The 18,090-nt window shown below is 41.9% G+C and overlaps 2 protein-coding genes and 1 non-coding gene across 3 annotated transcripts; all 3 read right to left on the bottom strand.

Moving 5' to 3' along the window:
• Positions 1–384: 384 nt before the first annotated feature.
• On the bottom strand, positions 385–5,597 carry LOC141837737 (plasma membrane ATPase-like). Its single transcript, XM_074725112.1, has 16 exons — positions 5,514–5,597; positions 5,046–5,165; positions 4,730–4,966; positions 3,907–4,668; positions 3,620–3,742; positions 3,441–3,545; positions 3,209–3,353; positions 2,964–3,128; positions 2,628–2,866; positions 2,523–2,555; positions 2,358–2,439; positions 2,113–2,273; positions 1,726–1,899; positions 1,220–1,402; positions 949–1,130; positions 385–800 (listed from the first exon to the last, which is right to left on the bottom strand). Exons 1-16 carry the CDS (start codon positions 5,565–5,567, stop codon positions 704–706), a joined length of 2,862 nt encoding a protein of 953 aa, XP_074581213.1. The 5' UTR covers positions 5,568–5,597; the 3' UTR covers positions 385–703.
• A 3,038-nt stretch (positions 5,598–8,635) lies between these two features.
• LOC141837738 (putative receptor-like serine/threonine-protein kinase At5g57670) lies at positions 8,636–10,659 on the bottom strand. The gene is made up of 7 exons (XM_074725113.1): positions 10,491–10,659; positions 10,159–10,413; positions 9,922–10,079; positions 9,741–9,820; positions 9,521–9,656; positions 9,299–9,448; positions 8,636–8,794 (listed from the first exon to the last, which is right to left on the bottom strand). Exons 1-7 carry the CDS (start codon positions 10,657–10,659, stop codon positions 8,636–8,638), a joined length of 1,107 nt encoding a protein of 368 aa, XP_074581214.1.
• A 2,523-nt stretch (positions 10,660–13,182) lies between these two features.
• On the bottom strand, positions 13,183–13,256 carry TRNAM-CAU (transfer RNA methionine (anticodon CAU)). The gene has a single exon. It is a non-coding gene; the product is annotated as a tRNA-Met (tRNA).
• Positions 13,257–18,090: the final 4,834 nt, after the last annotated feature.

The raw sequence follows: 18,090 nt of genomic DNA, 5'->3' as shown, positions 1-18,090 counted from the left end.
TGAACTATTTCATTCAAAGTAAAAAAAAAGTATTATCACTTTGAATGATGGATTTTGTAGATAAACTTATGCACGGTATGATTCTTATTGTTAGATTGCACCAACATGATAATTTTTCTATCTTCACTTCTAATGACCTGGTTGGGAGAAAAAAAGAGACAATCTACAGCATTAAGTAGGAGAATTTGTTAAGATTCATATAAGAGAAGTCGACTCAAGCCAACTATACCTGCTTCTGATCTGTGAAGCATAAAAAGTGAAAAAATATCATATCATATTTATCAAATTATACTTGATGACCATTGCTGAATTCTAGAAGCAAAAACTCTATCAAGAACAATAGCCATACATCAAACTCTAACAACAATAAACCTCCTTTTTTGGTTCTTAAGGCTATAATTCATGAATCAAATATCTTCAAACATTTGTGAAATTTAAAACTCGGCGTTGGAGCTTAATTACATTGCAAAAGTATATCAAAGTGCTGCAATTCTTCTTTTCCTAATAAGAGGTAAACAGAACAAAAACTATGAGAGGCTTGCATTTATAATTTATTCTCTCATATCCACAAATCATGTACAACACTAGGTGAAAATAGGGGGCAATCGAGCAATATTTTATCTGCTACATTATATAATAATCTCTAGTTAACTTTGGAGTGTTTTGAACTGCATCACCTTAATGGCGAATGTCTGTGAGAGTCCTAGACTGTATAATGCTGCTGGATGTTGTCAATGTCGAGCCCCTTTAGCTTGACAACTGATTCCACATGACCCTTCAGAGTGTTCAGCTCTCTTATCCTGCAAAACAATCACCCATTTGTACATTAACAGTTTTATGTTGCAGAATCAACCACGCATCCAGTTAATGAACTCATCTCTGCGATATAAGTTTAATTGTGTAGAAATGGCATTCCGTTGATTGAGTTGAATATTACAGACAACATACCTAGCAATCTCAGCTCGTCGCTTGGCCTGCTCGGCGATCTCAGAGAGCTCAAGGAAGCTGCTCTTGTCAGAGAATAGATTGGTGGAGTCAGGTGTTTGGAGGCCATGAAGCGTTCTCTGTGCAACAGCCCATTGAGCTTCCCTTTCCTCTCTTCCATAGTTCTTCTTTGTGGTAAAGGCAGTCTGCGATAGTAAGGACAAGGATGGATGTGAGAAAAATCAGTGGCAAATAATCTGGTGTTTAAGAAGTTCAGGCTTAATCTTTGCTGAACCTTCTGCTCGAAGAGATTATCCCATGCTTTTCCACTTAGAATATAGCGAATGAAGAACTTGAAAAAGTCCAATGGGATGTAGAAAACGAGACTATACAGCCATATAACTCCAGCCCATCTCCAGCCACAGCCTTTGATTTTGGCAAAACTCCAGTTAGCATAGACAGCAATAAGAGTTGCAACCTGCATGATGAATCCTTGCTTATTTAAGCAGAAATTCGATTTTAAAAATAATAATAATAATAATATGGTAGACTTTTGGCCCGCGTTCATCAATAAGAAAGTAGTGACATTACAGGAGAAATTGACTGCTATATTAGTATAATCATGTGTGAACAATTGTTACTATTTACTATTCTGAACTTATTTTGCACAATAAGCAATAAGAGCAACTTAGTACATGATAACTCATGTAAGCAGATGAGCTTTTGCTTGCCAGAGATTATTTGAGGGCACAATAGACATTGATTTTAGAAGATTATGTGTGGAAAAAAGGCTTCACTTACAAGTTGTGCGATCACAAAGGCACCGACTAATAGAAGTCCAGGGCGTTCGAGAAAGCTCCAACCCCGTGATCTTGTGACAAAAATGAGAGCCTGGCTAACAATACTGACTTGAAGGTACAGAGCAGCCATCATTTCATGGTCACTTTGCCTTAGTGATCTAACTTTGAATTTATCCTGTGTTAACACACCAAAACAAAAAGAATTTTTTGCATTTGTCAGAACAAGAAACTGAAAAGCTCTTCGCCCTTTTGTTTTTGTTTCTCTTTCTTTTATCAATAAGCATAAATTTGGTTGTCCTAATAGAGGTACTAACAGCAGCAAATAAAAACAAGTCTTCAGCAATCAATTACATTCAGAGAGGGGTTGAACCATGAAGAGGGTGCTTACAGAGAAGAAGTCTGTATCTTTCATAGCCCAGAAGAAGATGACAGTCATCAAAGCTAAATAAGATCCTAACACGACACCGGTGGCAAAAATCTCCCTCAGCTTCCAACTGTCAGGCAATGGAGATGGTTTCACCCGGTCTTTGGAGATTGTCATGATAGTCCCTGCAAATAGAACAGAAGAGAACATAGTTAAAAAGACTAGCCCAGAGAAAGTGTTAAGTACATTGCAGTAGTCAAGGACCTCACCATCATTAAGTATGGCAATTATCAGAACCATAAAAGGTGAGAAGTCAAATTTCCATATCAGTGCAATAAGCATAAAACCAAGCTGCATAATTTACTAAGTGAATAAGAGAATATTATGCAATCAATTTCACAAATTATAACTAGAGACTATGCTTTTCAACATACCACAATACGGATTGTAATAGAAACAGCATAGATCTGCCAACAAACCAAAATGGAGGAATATCATAAAGTTGAAACAAAAAGTAGAATCAAATAAATTGAGCATACTGTGTAGTTCTTCATTCTCTGGAAGATGGCTCTACTTGTAAGTACAGCACTGATAATGACACTGAGACCAGGTTCAGTAAGGACAATATCGGAAGCACTTCTTGCAGCATCTGTGGCATCAGCAACAGCAATGCCAATATCAGCTTTCTTCAACGCTGGTGCATCATTCACGCCATCTCCTGTCATACCACATATGTGCTTCTTTTCCTGCAACCTCTTCACTATCTCATACTTGTGCTCTGATTCAAAGATAAATTTGTTTCGACGAAAAAATGGCAATCATTATGCAGAGTTCAGAAAGCTAGAGTCTCTATTCATGAAGGACAATAAACCAACCAGGGAAAACTCCAGCAAAACCATCAGCCTTCTCAATCAGCTCATCCACAGGAAGTCCAGCGATTGACTCGTCCTTAGTTTGGCCAAGGAGCGAGGAGGAAGGATACATGTTTGACCCCATTCCAAGCCTTCTACCAGTTTCTTTAGCTATTGCAAGCTGGTCGCCTGGTGAGCAAGAAAGCATGTCAATAAGAGACAAGCAAAAATGCATCAGTAGATCAAACATGAATAAAGCAATCAATCACCAGTAATCATCTTCACATTCACGCCAAGATTAAGAGCTCTGCGGATTGTTTCTGCACTGTCATGCCTTGGGGGATCAAAGAGAGGTAACAATCCGACGAACTCCCATGGCCCACCTGAGCTCTCCTTCGTCCTCTCTGGTACTTTCTGTAAACAATGACGAAAATTAAAACACAATTTGAGCATTTGAACGGAACACCGCTCTCACAGATAAACAATCAATGAATCAAACACCTGTCGGGCAACAGCCAACGACCGAAGCCCGCGCTCGGCAAACTTGTCGATGATAGAATGAACTCTTCTCTTAACCTCCTCTCTGGAGTTGCAGAGGCTCAAAATCTGTACAGTGATCAAACGAGTTACTTGCAACGCTTCAAATCGTTGAGGAATAAGTCCAAACACAAGTTCGGCACCTGTTCCGGAGCTCCTTTGCTCACGCGATGCCATTCGCCGTCAGCATCGATGTAAGTCAGCGCCGTCCTCTTGTCGACTGGGTTGAATGGCAAGAAGTGGACTTCTTGTATGCCCGCCCTCGCCTGCGATGGATCACCGTTGACTAATTTAGTAAAGTCAATTTGGTTTGTCAAAAGTCAACTTATGAATATTAATCAGATCGGTTGACCGGCAGTGTTCAGCGGTTCATCGTTGACCCCGGTTTAAGGTCGCTTTGAAAAAAAAAAAAAAAAAACAGAGAAGTTACCTCTTTTGGGTCTGCAAGCATTCCGACCATGGCGGCATCGATGGCGTCCTGGTTCTCGGTCCTCGAGGCTCTGGCCGCCATTAAGACGACCTGATCCCGATCGACACCTCTCGCGAAGACCTCGATCAAGTTCTTGTCGACGCTCAGTTTGTTGAGCGTCAGCGTCCCGGTCTTGTCGCTGCAGAGCACGTCCATGCCGGCCATCTCCTCTATCGCCGTCATTCTCTTCGTGATCGCCCCCTGCTGCGACAGCTTGTGCGACCCGATCGCCATGGTCACCGAAAGGACCGTCGGCATCGCTATCGGGATCCCGCCGATGAGGAGCACCAGGAGGTTGTCGATCCCGTCCCGGTACTTCCGGTGCTGGATCGGGTACATAACGATGATCTCGACTATGATCCCTACCGCGATGGAGCAGATGCAGAAGTTTCCGATGGCGGTGAGCACCTTCTGGAAGTGGCCGACCTGGTTGGTGCTGTCGACCAGGTGCGCTGCTTTGCCGAAGAAGGTGTGCACGCCGGTGGCGATGACGACGGCCTCTATCTCGCCCTGCTTGCAGGTGGATCCGGAGAAGACCTCGTCGCCGGGGTTCTTCGTCACGGGGAGCGACTCGCCGGTGAGCGCAGACTGGTCAATCTTCAAGGGATCGCCCTCGAGGAGGCGCGCGTCGGCCGGGATGATATCGCCCAGCTTGATGCTGATGATGTCACCGGGGACCAGAATCGCCGCGTCCTGCTCGGCCCACCGCCCATCTCGAATCACCTGAGAACAAACAAGCGATCAAAAAGTAAAATTTTGAATCGGATTTGTCGCTTCTGATTACCTTCGTTTTGGGGGCAAGGCCGGCCATGAGAGCTGCGGCCGCGTTGCCAGCGTTGTTCTCCTCGACGAACGATATCGTGGAGTTAATGACCAACAGCACGACTATTCCAAGGAAGTCTTCCCAGTCCGGCGGCTTGCCGCCGCCGTTGGCCAGGGCAATGGCCATTATGGCGGCTATTTCCATGACCCAGGATAGGGGGTTCCACATGAACCCTAAAAACTTGAGGATCTTGCTCTCCTGCAGCACGCAGCATTTCAGAAGACGAATCGAGGTTACAAAATCGGGAAGAGAAAAAAAGAGAAACTTTTGATCCGACCTTCTTCTCCTCGAGCTTGTTCGGGCCAAAAATTTCGAGCCTTTTGACTCCTTCCTCTGAGCTTAATCCTTCTCTGGAGCATTTGAGCTGCTCGAAGACTTCTTCCACCGGAATATGTTCCTGTTGCAGACAAAACGAGCTCAAATAGTAGCGTAAATAACAAATATATGTGTTCTTCCACTTCACCTACTAAGCAGGAACTATAAATGAAGATCAAAGTTCATCTATAGTTGCAATTTTTTGTATCAGATATCAAAGATAAAGATCAAACCAACCAGTCTCCGTTTCTAACTAGCATTCAAAAGCATCACATCCCATTCGAAACAATCCCAAAATGAACTCTTGTTTCATTCATTCCTTTTTTTCAAAATAAGCTCTGTTTCGTCTATCAATGGAGTGACTTTTCCATTTTAATTACGTGAAGAAATAAAAAGAAGAACAGAGAAGAAGAGCAGACGAGTGACCAACCAAATCGACGGTCTCGTTCTTTATTTCATCCAAGCTGAGGCCTTTCTCTCCCATGTCTTCTCGCCTCCGATCCACGGCGCAGATAACGAGACCTGCCTCGCTATTTCATCTCGCCCTTCTTCGTCTTCTTATACTCCATGAAACAGGGGAAAGCAAGGAAGGAGACGATGAAGAGCGTCCGCTCCCGCTGCTGGTTCCGCTACCGGTGACGTGTCGATTCACCAACATCAAAACAGGCTACAGCTACTTGTCCACGTTCCCATGTCGACACATGGCCTAACTGGGACGCACTTCCTTCGTATAGATACTTCTTTCCATAATAGATTACTCTAAATTATTTAACATTATATATATATATATATATATATATACACGAAAATATATGCTGCGCGAACGAAAAAACGCGCCCCGTGCGCACGCGATCCCGTCCATCCGTTCATCGTGAAAAATCCAGGCCGTTTATAAAAAAAAATCACAGTAGCTTCTCGCCCGACCCTCGCTGTTCCCACGGCTGCCGCTCCCGTCCGGCCACCGTCCATCACCGGACCGGCGGCGATGGATGCGCAACTCACCGGCGCCGGACTGGTGGCGGTGGCCGGATTCCGGCCGAATCACGGCCGGAGACCGGCCGATCGACGCTCCCAGCGCCGGCGCGTCGACCGCGGCCAGTCTCCGGCCGCGATTCGGCCGAAATCCGGCTGATTTTCGGCCGACAGTGGCCGTTGGGCACTATCCTGTTTCCGCCCGGATTTCGACCGTAATCTGGCCTGAATCCGATGCCGGAATGTGCGCCGGCGAGTTGCGCATCCAACGGTCCGGGTCCGGTGGCCGGCGGTGATCGAACGACGGCGCGACGGCGGCGGAAGTGAGCGGAGGTTCGGTGGTCGCGCACGGATCGTGTAGGGATGAGTCACGCGGGATATATATATATATATATATATATATATATATATATATATATATATATATATATATATATATATATATATATATATAAACGGATATTCTGCCCAACCCGCCCGTGTTGCGCGACCCCGTATGCAATACAGTCGACCCTCGCCCCCCGTCTGATCATCACTGCCCGTTGGACCGGGCCCAATCTACGCACCACTCGTCGACGTCGGATTGTGGCCGGAATCCGACGCAATTTGGTCAAAACGCGGTCGGCAATGGCACACGCTGTTTCCGACTAAATTGCGATTGGATTCCAGCTAAATCGCAGTCGGAGACCGGCCGAGGAAGGATGCGACCGCAGTCCTTCCCCGGTCGGTTTCTAGCCGCGATTTGGCCGGAATCCGACCGCGATTTGGTCGGAAATGGCGCGTGTCACTGCCGGTCGTGTTCCAATCAAATTGCGCCGTATTCCGATCACAATATGGCTGGAATCGCCGGTGAGTGGCGCGTCGATCGGCCCGATCCGGCGGCGGCGGTGGCCAGACGGCAAGGCGAGGGCGGCCGGAAGCGGCGGGGTTGGGCGGGCGGAACATTGTGCATTCCCACATTTGGACGGTCAGATCTGGCTCACGATCACATGATGAACGGTGAATCGCGAGTCGCGCACAGGCACACACAAGGGAGTCGCGCACAATATCAAAATCGTATATATATAATTAATACAATAACCTTTTCCCGTAGTTATCAGAGAATTGATGCCGAGTATAGTTGCACCCCGGAGCCAAAATTGATTATTCCAGACGTCAAATGAGTTGCACCACAGAAACCTCATCCACGGTCGGAGGACTCATAATTTGACGGGGAAGTGCCTTGTGGCATCGGCAACCCATGCAAGCAACGATCGAGTTTGTCTACGGCATGCAATTGATAGGGTACGTACACGTAATTAACAGCATAATGCATGCCATTAATTAATGAGTTCATGGAAGTTACTGTTTCAGGAATTACGCAATATTGATCTCCACCGATTTCTTGCTGCCTCAGTTTGCATGCATGTGAGAAAGGAGCAGTCATATGCAGCAGCTAGGTCTTGGGGCTTTCACATGATTTAGGTTTCTTAATGATGTATATAATAATAAAAAGAGAGTTCATTGATCTCGTGAAATGTGGGTAGCTGTTTCTGTCAGCTCTTCCATGCAGAAGAAGTTAAGCAAGTCGATCGGTTGTGGTGCAAGGCCTTAATTCGCAGTTCGCATTGAAGGTATATGTGTGCCATGAAAATCTATATTTGAAGGTGTCTGAGCCAGAGATATGCTCATTCATGGAGATATAGAGATTCAGGCTGGATTAAACTCACATGAAATTAAATGAACTTCAAAATCAAATATAATCTACATTTAATTTCAACCTGAAAAAGAGAAGCAAAAGTACACTACACGTACATGATCCACATGGTCCTGAGCTCATCACATGCAACAATTAATGTCCTAAGCTCTCTGCTCTTAAAATGAAAGCCATTCTGTTCGCTTCAAGCTTCCTCAAAAGGATCGAGAGAGAAAGATGCAAAGCCACTTTGTCTCTCTTGTGTTGCTAATTCATCCTGCAATTATATTGATATTTTCAACAAAGGATTTGTTAAGTTGCCCTAAATTGTTAGGCATTCAACGTGAGTTGCTCTAGGAAAAGCAGATGAATATTTGACTCGTCTTCTCACATGCTCCAAAGGCAATTGTACATATTTGCCATGGTCCTCCTTTGAATGTATGTTTGTACTGGAATTCACAAGCAGAGAGAATCAAGGACGGGCCTACTAACCAAACTAACCCAATTATATTTTAGTATTTTTCAGTATGATTAATCAGAAACTTTGACTGGTTTTTATGCTGGCTTTGTTTTTCTCTCTGCTTGCAGAGAGAATAATTTCCTTTAATTTCGAAGAGAGCTTGTGATGCCTAAACTCTAAAGAATACTGAAATGTGTCTTTATATGCTTTTTTGTTGGTCTTTTGATGACTGATTGGTATTCTCTTTATAAAGTAGACTAATACTAAATTCAATAGGCCTCAGATTTTATCGAAAATTATGCGTATTGATGGTACTAATTCCATCAAGTGGTAATAGAATAGTTTCCAAACCTATCTAGTATCTCAATGATGCTTGTTTCCTCAAGAAATAGCATCAAAGCAGATGCTTGGTTGACAGTACAATCCTGCACCTTCACTTAGCCAGTCATGAGTGTGAGCTTCCGGTGGACGACGACGAGGTATTGGATTCTTCATCGGAGTAGTCCAAATCGTCAAAGCCCCAAAGCTCTTCTTCCTCCTCATCCTCGCCTGGTAACTTCAACTGATCCTGCACCATCTCTTTGCCTTCGATTATGTTCAGTACCTGCCATCACCCATTTGATCCTGCTCAATATCACTGTTGGAATATTTGTTGTGGCTCCGTTAAAGCAGTTATTTGATCCGAAGAAAAGTACAGTGAAAACAGTTGGGATTTATGAGCAACCCGTGACACACGAGCAGTCATGGATTTGGAAAAGTAGTATCTTTTTTGTTCTTGTTGTTGTGGCTATTGAAGCAGATCTGACAACTAGCATAGCAGACGTGGTCACTCCAAACTATGTACTGATCAGTGTTTAAATATAGTTTTTGAAGAACAAATGATCATAGGAAACAAATTAAATGCAACTTGGTGGTCACAAAGAATAGCCAGCTGGTAAGAACAACCAAGAAAATATCACAAGATTCAGCATCCACTTGTATTTCAGCTCTGGAAAAGATGCTCATATCCTCCTCTTAACATTTTGTCCAAACTCTAGTTATTCAACTACCTTTCAGATCTACTAGTCTCTTGCTAAATAGTAAAGGCAGGCATTCGAGAATACAATACCTCGGTCATCGAAGGGCGAGATGTTGGTGCTGGTATGATGCAGAGGGATGCTGCAAAAGCAAGCTTGTGCAGCTGCTCGCAGTCATAATGATCTCCTAATCTTGAATCTACCAGCATTCTTATTGTGCCATCTCTTAGAGAAGGCTTTGCCTGAAGTTAAGTGAGTCAAGAATTGATCTAAGTTTCATGTTGCTCGACATAACTGGTTGAGCAGGCACTTACCCAACTGACCAAGCTCATGTGAGAGCCGTCGACAGGCTTCCTCGCCGAGATAATCTCCAAGAGGAAGACACCAAATGCAAAGACATCAGTCTTCTCGTGTACTATCCCATGCATGAAATACTCCGGCGCCAAGCAGCTAATCACACAAAAACTTCACTTCATTAACTTTTAGCTACTCTTCCTGTAAGCTGATGACTGAAGTTTAGGTTTGTGTAAATACCCAAATGTGCCTTCTATGGGTTTCACCGTGTGATGAATCCACTCCGATGGAAGCCATTTCGCGAGCCCGAAATCCGATATCTGTGATCGACTAGTAGTTAATTAGTGTTGGAATTCAGAACAGAAACTTCGAGTTTGAAGAACTGATGATATTGTGAAGAGAAAGAGAGGGAGAGAGCTACTTGGGGCTCAAAATTATGAGTGAGGAGTATATTGGAGGCTTTGATGTCTCTGTGGATGATCCTTCGCTGGCACCCCTTGTGCAGGTAATGCAGCCCCCTTGCAGTTCCTAGAGCAATGTCGTACCTCAGCTTCCACTCCATGGGAGGTCTACTCTCATCTGCATTAAACCCTCGATCAATGTTCGATTTGATACAAGACTCCTTTGAACTTTAAAGCGTTGAAGAAATATTCAATACCGTGGAGGTTGGAGGAGACGGAGCCATTGGAGGCGAACTCGAAGATCAAGTGGAAGCCGCGCTCAATGCAGCAACCGATGAGAGGCGAGACGTTGGAATGCCGGACATGGCCGACGGTGCCCAGCTCGGTTAGGAAGTCCTTCTCTTTCTGCTCGTCCGACGACTCTAGGGAAATCGTCTTCACCGCAATCGCATGGCCGTCCTCCAGCACTCCCCTGTACACCTCCGCGTGCCCTCCTCTCCCCACCAGATTGTCTGCTAAATCACCCCAAGAAAAGGCTCCGTCGCCGGTCCGGATGAAGCATTCGAGATAGGAACAACAAAGCACGAACCTTGGTTAAAGCCATTGGTGGCTCTGTGGACCTCCTCGTAGGAGAAGCATCTCCAAGCTGGCGCTTTCAGTGCTCGAGCATCCAGCAGAGGCGGCGGCTCTTCGGCCTTTCCTTCTTTCCTCCTCCTCCGGCCGAATTTAAATAGCAGAAGCATGCTTTTGAGAGGCATTAATTAATTCCTAGAGCAAGAGCTCCTGAAGCAGTAGAAGAAGAACAGGAAGACGAAGGTGGAAGGGAGACGAAGCAAGTGTTCCTCAATAGGCACTAAACCAGTCCACCATGGCCGTGCATAGCTTTGCTTTTCGAGGGACGCAACAGAGCATCATTAATGAGGAAGGTGGGAGCTTTTAAAGGTGAAACAGAGCTGCCATGGCCGCTTTCTTGACTCTCCGTGCTCTGCATCGAATCACGGAGTCACCATTCCTGCTTCGGCCTTGAACAAAACTACAAACTTGCGCCTTAATGGAGGAAGGTGGGTCTTGGATGTGGCGGCAGCCTTTTGCTTGCTTCCTTCGAAATAGTAGGTGACTAGGAATGGCCACCCTGTCCTTGCAATTTTTTAAATTAAAAAAATATAAAATATATATTTTTTAGTGTTATTTAAATGGTTAAAATTAGAGTACTTGGTTGTCACAGGCTAAATGCAAGTGCAAATGGGTCCTGCAACAGTGTTGATGCTTGAATTGTTATGGTTTGGAGCAGCAGTGAATTAGCTGTTTGAATGATGTGCCCAGAGCTGTTTGTTTAAGGTTGAACAGGAAAGGAAAGACTGCTTGGTATCGATTCTTTTGTACAAGAAATGATACCTCAATAATTAGGTACAGTGTGTATGATCCTGCAGTTTCTGTCAAGCAAATGTCTGAACACTTTTCTGTGATCCAGAGATCCATGATCTCCCCAGCTACGGCGTGTTTTCTTCCAAATAGGAAACGCAATTCTGTCAGCGTTTGACCAGTGAGAATTTAGTAAGCGGAAGGGATTGATAGTTACCGCAGATTATCTTAGTTTACATGTTCTTTTTGTGTGTGTTTTCTTAATTTTCATATACAAACTAATCTTAATTTGTTTTTTTTAACACCTAAGAGGTCTTTTTTAGTGGCCATCCGAGGTTGCAATGAATTTAATCATTTAGATTGTTTACTCCATATGGAGAGTGATAGGTTATAATTTTTGATTTATTTATTTTATAAATGATCATAAAATCAATTGTGTAGGACTGTTGAAATGATAGATTTCACTTTTTACTATGAAGGAAAAGAAAAAAATATTTATTGAAATCAAATCATTCGAGAAGGAAGAGAAAAAAATCTCATGAAATGCTCACTAAAAAAATGATGGAAAAAAAAATAAAATAAAAATAAAGTCTGATGAGGCGGGTGACACGTAGAGTCGCTCTAGCGGAACCAAGTAAGGAAAAGAAAAAAATATCCTCACATTCTCCACCACCATCATCACCACCACCATCACCGCTAGCCACCACCATGTCATTCCACCACCACCCCTCCTTCCACCGCGCCGACCCCCACCCCCATCCCCAAGACCGAAGCCAAATAGTCTGCTACCCGAGATTTAGCCCAGGGGCCCGACGGATTTACTATTTAAATTTACTGTAGTTGCTTCAAACAATTTTGTCTTCTCCATATTACCATATATCTAGAGTCAATAATTTTCTATGATGAACTACTGAACTCAATCACTTGCTGCCGTTACTCAACAGTTTTCTGTTGAGGTCTATCCCGTAGAGGTGCTCAAATTGGATCAGTGATCGATTTCTAGGTTTCGTCGTAAACCTAATTGGTTACTTCCAATTACGTAAATCAATAGTTCAAACCGCACTCAAAGGTAGGGCATTTCCCATTGATATAGGAACTTCTGTACCAGAAACAATGGTATCTCCAATTATAGCCCCTCTGGGATGTAAAATATATCTCTTCTCACCATCCCCATAGTGTATGAGACAAATGTATGCATTTCGATTAGGGTCGTATTCTATGGTTACGATTCTACCAGATATGTCTTTTTCATTCCGTCGAAAATCGATTTTACGGTATAGACGCTTATGACCTCCCCCTCTATGCCGTGCGGTAATGATTCCTCTGGCATTACGACCTTTACTACAACGATGCTGTCCATAGATCAAATTATTTCGTGGATTGGATTTCACTTGACTGTTTACGGCTCCATTGCGTGTGCTCGGGGTAGAAGTTTTGTATAAATGTATCGCCGTGTTATTAAGTATTTTGCTTTAAGTTCTTTTCTCTATAAGAGGTGGAATAGAATAACCCGATTCAAGCGTAATGATCATACGTCTGTAATGCATTGTATGTCCCATAATAGGTCCCCTTCTTCTACCCTTTCCCGGGAGTCGATGACTATTCATAGCTATTACCTTGACACCAAAGAAGAGTTCGACCCAATGCTTTATTTCTGTCCTAGTTGATCCTGATTCGACATTAGAAGTATATTGATTGTTCCCCAATAACCGAATACTTTTTTCTGTAAATACTGCATATTTGATTCCATCCATAAATCCATTTTCTTCCCTATGAGTTCCAGTATCGATAAGAATTCTAGTTCTTACTGTTCATATGTTATGGTATGAATATACCATACCAATTCGTTATGGATGGATGATGAGATTCCATTGATACAGAGCCAATTCCAATAGACTTATTAAACGTTCCCATTGGCATGCATCCAGCAGGAATTGAACCTACGAATTTACCAATTATGAGTTGGGCGCTTTAACCATTCAGCCATGGATGCTTAACTTAACACATCATATATTGTAAATAAACAAATTCCAATTGGGATGCTTAACTTAACACATCATATATCGTAAATAAACAAATTCCAGTTCAAATACAATCTTCGCCGGAGGAGGTCTAAATATCAATGAAGAGACATCAATTCAAATCCTGGATCGTCGAATTGAGAGAGATATTGAGAGAGATCAAGAATTCTCACTATTTCTTAGATTCATGGATCAAATTCAATTCAGTGGGATCTTTCACTCACATTTTTTTCCATCAAGAACGCTTTATGAAACTTTTTGACCCCCGAATTTGGAGTATCCTACTTTCACGTGATTCGCAGGGTTCAACAAGCAATCGATATTTCATGATCAAAGGTGTAGTACTGCTTGTAGTAGCGGTCCTTATATCTCGTATTAACAATCGAAAGATGGTCGAAAGAAAAAATCTCTATTTGATGGGGCTTCTTCCTATACCTATGAATTCCATTGGACCTGGAAATGAGACATTGGAAGAATCTTTTTGGTCTTCCAATATCAATAGGTTGATTGTTTCGCTCCTGTATCTTCCAAAAGGGAAAAAGCTTTCTGAGAGTTGTTTCATGGATCCGCAAGAAAATACTTGGGTTCTCCCAATAAATCAAAAGTGTATCATGCCTGAATCTAACCGGAGTTCACGGTGGTGGAGGTGGGGGAAGCGGATCGGAAAAAAAAGGGATTTCTAGTTGTAAGATATCTAATGAAACCGTAGCAGGAATTGAGATCTCATTCAAAGAGAAAGATAGCAAATATCTGGAGTTTCTTTTTTTATCCTATACGGATGATCCGATCCGCAAGGACCATGATTGGGAATTGTTTGATTGTCTTTCTTCGAGGAAGAAGCGAAACATAATCAACTTGAATTCGGGACAGCTATTCGAAATCTTAGGGAAAGACTTGATTTCTTATCTCATGTCTGCTTTTCGTGAAAAAAGACCAATTGAAGGGGAGGGTTTCTTCAAACAACAAGGAGCTGAGGCAACTATTCAATCAAATGATATTGAGCATGTTTCCCATCTCTTCTCGAGAAACAAGTGGGGTATTTCTTTGCAAAATTGTGCTCAATTTCATATGTGGCAATTCCGCCAAGATCTCTTCGTTAGTTGGGGGAAGAATGAGCACGAATCGGATTTTTTGAGGAACGTATCGAGAGAGAATTTGATTTGGTTAGACAATGTGTGGTTGGTAAACAAGGATCGGTTTTTTAGCAAGGTACGGAATGTATTGTCAAATATTCAATATGATTCCACAAGATCAAGATCTATTTTCGTTCAAGTAAGGGATTCTAGCCAATTGAAAGGATCTTCTGATCAATCCATAGATCATTTCGATTCCATTAGAAATGAGGATTCAGAATATCCCACATTGATCGATCAAACAGAGATTCAGCAACTAAAAGAAAGATCGATTCTTTGGGATCCTTCCTTTCTTCAAACGGAACGAACAGAGATAGAATCAGATCAATTCCCGAAATGCCTTTTTGGATCTTCCTCAATGTCCCGGCTATTCACGGAACGTGAGAAGCAGATGAATAATCATCTGCTTCCGGAAGAAATCGAAGAATTTCTTGGGAATCCTACAAGATCAATTCGTTCTTTTTTCTCTGACAGATGGTCAGAACTTCATCTGGGTTCGAATCCTATTGAGAGGTCCACCAGAGATCAGAAATTTTTGAAGAAAAAACAAGATGTTTCTTTTGTCCCTTCCAGGCGAGCGGAAAATAAGGAAATGGTTGATATATTCAAGATAATTACGTATTTACAAAATACCGTCTCAATTCATCCTATTTCATTCTTGAACAAAAATCCATTTTTTGATTTATTTCATCTATTCCATGACCGGAACAAAAGGGGATACACGTTACACCACGATTTTGAATCAGAAGAGAGATTTCAAGAAATGGCAGATCTATTCACTCTATCAATAACCGAGCCGGATCTGGTGTATCATAGGAGATTTGCCTTTTCTATTGATTCCTACGGGTTGGATCAAAAAAAATTCTTGAATCAGGTATTCAACTCCAGAGATGAATCGAAAAAGAAATCTTTATTGGTTCTACCTCCTCTTTTTTATGAAGAGAATGAATCTTTTTATCGAAGGATCAGAAAAAAATCGGCCCGGATCTACTGCGGGAATGATTTGGAAGATCCAAAACGAAAAACAGCGGTATTTGCTAGCAACAACATAATGGAGGCAGTCAATCAATATAGATTGATCCGAAATCTGATTCAAATCTATGGGTACATAAGAAATGTATCTAATCGATTCTTTTTAATGAATAGATCCGATCACAACTTCGAATATGGAATTCAAAGGGATCAAATAGGAAATGATACTCTGAATCATATAACTATAATGAAATATACGATCAACCAACATTTATCGAATTTGAAAAAGAGTCAGAAGAAATGGTTTGATCCTCTTATTTCTCGAACCGGGAGATCCATGAATCGGGATCCTGATGTATATAGATACAAATGGTCCAATGGGAGCAAGAATTTCCAGGAACATTTCCTTTCTGAACAGAAGAACCATTTTCAAGTAGTGTTCGATCGGTTACGTATTAATCAATATTCGATTGATTGGTCCGAGGTTATAGACAAACAAGATTTGTCTAAGTCACTTCGTTTCTTTTTGTCCAAGTCACTTCTCTTTTTGTCCAAAGTCACTCCCCTTTTTCTTTGTGAGTATCGGGAATACCCCCATTCATAGGTCCGAGATCCACATCTATGAATTGAAAGGTCCGAATGATCAACTCCGCAATCAGTTGTTAGAATCAATAGGTGTTCAAATCGTTCATTTGAATAAATTGAAACCCTTCTTATTGGATGATCATGATACTTCCAAAAGACCGAAATCCTTGATCAATGGAGGAACAAGATTACCATTTTGCTTCAAAAAGATACCAAAGTGGGTGATTGACTCATTCCATACTAGAAATAATCGCAGGAAATCCTTTGATAACACGGATTCCTATTTATCAATGATATTCCATGATCGAGACAATTGGCTGAATCCCGTGAAACCATTTCATAGAAGTTCATTGATATCTTCTTTTTATAAAGCAAATCCACTTCGATTCTTGAATGATCCAAATCGCTTCTGGTTCTATTGTAACAAAAGATTCCCTTTTTATGTGGAAAAGACCCGTATCAATAATTATGATCCTACATATGGCACAATTCCTTCCTCTATCTTGTTCATTCGCAACAAAATATTTTCTTCGTGCGTCGGTAAAAAAAAACATATTTTTGGGGAGAGAGAGACTATTTTGCCAATCGAGTCACAGGTATCTGACATATTTATACCTAACGATTTTACACAAAGTGGTGACGAAAGGTATAACTTGTACAAATTTTTCCATTTTCCAATTCGATCCGAGCCATTCGTTCGTAGAGCTATTTACTCGATCGCAGACATTTCTACAACACCTCTAACAGAGGAACAAATAGTTAATTTTGAAAGAACTTATTGTCAGCCTCTTTCAGATATGAATCTATCTGATTCAGAAGGGAAGAACTTGCATGAGTATCTCAGTTTCAATTCAAACATGGATTTGATTCACACTCCATGTTCTGAGAAGGATTTCCCATCTGGAAAGAGGAAAAAAAAACGGAGTCTTTCTCTAAAGAAATGCGTTGAGAAAGGGCAGATGTATAGAACCTTTCAACGAGATAGTGCTCTTTTCAATCTCTCAAAATGGAATCTCTTCCAAACATATATGCCATGGTTCCTTACTTCGACAGGGTGGAAATATCTAAATTTCACCACCCTTTTAGAGATTTTTTCAGAACCATTGCCGATACTAAGGATACTAAGTAGCAGGCACAAATTTGTATCCGTTTTGAGAGATATTATGCATGTATCAGATATATCATGGCCAATTCCTCAGAAGATTCTTCCACAATGGACTCTGACTCTGAAAAGTAAGATTTCGAGTCTGATAAGTGAGATTTCGAGTAAGTGTTTACAGAATCTCCTTCTGTCCGAAGAAACGATTCATCGAAATAATGAGTCACCCGTTCCATTGATATGGACACATCTGAGATTAACAAATGCTCGGGAGTTCCTCTATTCAATCCTTTTCCTTCTTCTTGTTGCTGGATATCTCGTTCGCATACATCTTCTCTTTGTTTCCCGAGCCTCTAGTGAGTTACAGACAGAGTTAGAAAAGATCAATCTTTGATGATTCCATCATACATGATTGAGTTGCGAAAACTTTTGGATAGGTATCCTACATCTGAATCTGAACTGAATTCTTTCTGGTTAAAGAATCTCTTTCTAGTTGCTCTGGAACAATTAGGAGATTTTCTGGAAGAAATACGGGTTTCTGCTTCTGGTGGCAACATGCTATTGGTTGGTGGTTCCGCTTATGGGGTCAAATCAATACGTTCTAAGAAGAAATATTTGAATATCAATCTCATCGATCTCAGAAGTATCATACAAAATCCCATCAATCGAATCGCTTTTTCGAGAAATACGAGACATCTAAGTCGTACAAGTAAAGAGATCTATTCATTGATAAGAAAAAGAAAAGGGGTGAACGGTGATTGGATTGATGAGAAAATAGAATCCTGGGTCGCGAACAGTGATTTGGTTGATGATGAAGAAAGAGAATTCTTGGTTCAGTTCTCCACCTTAACGACCGAAAAAGAAAAAAGGATTGATCAAATTCTATTGAGTCTGACTGACTCATAGTGATCATTTATCAAAGAATGACTCTGGTTATCAAATGATTGAACAACCGGGATCAATTTACTTACGATACTTAGTTGACATTCATAAAAAGTATCTAATGAATTATGAGTT

Source organism: Curcuma longa, chromosome 11 (genome assembly GCF_044706935.1).
Source record: "Curcuma longa cultivar G26 ecotype Majalengka, Jawa Barat chromosome 11, ITB_CL_G26_1.1, whole genome shotgun sequence".
Lineage (NCBI taxonomy): Eukaryota > Viridiplantae > Streptophyta > Magnoliopsida > Zingiberales > Zingiberaceae > Curcuma > Curcuma longa.
The sequence above is the reverse complement of the archived record's forward strand: the minus strand, read 5'-3'. Positions and strand labels throughout refer to the sequence as shown.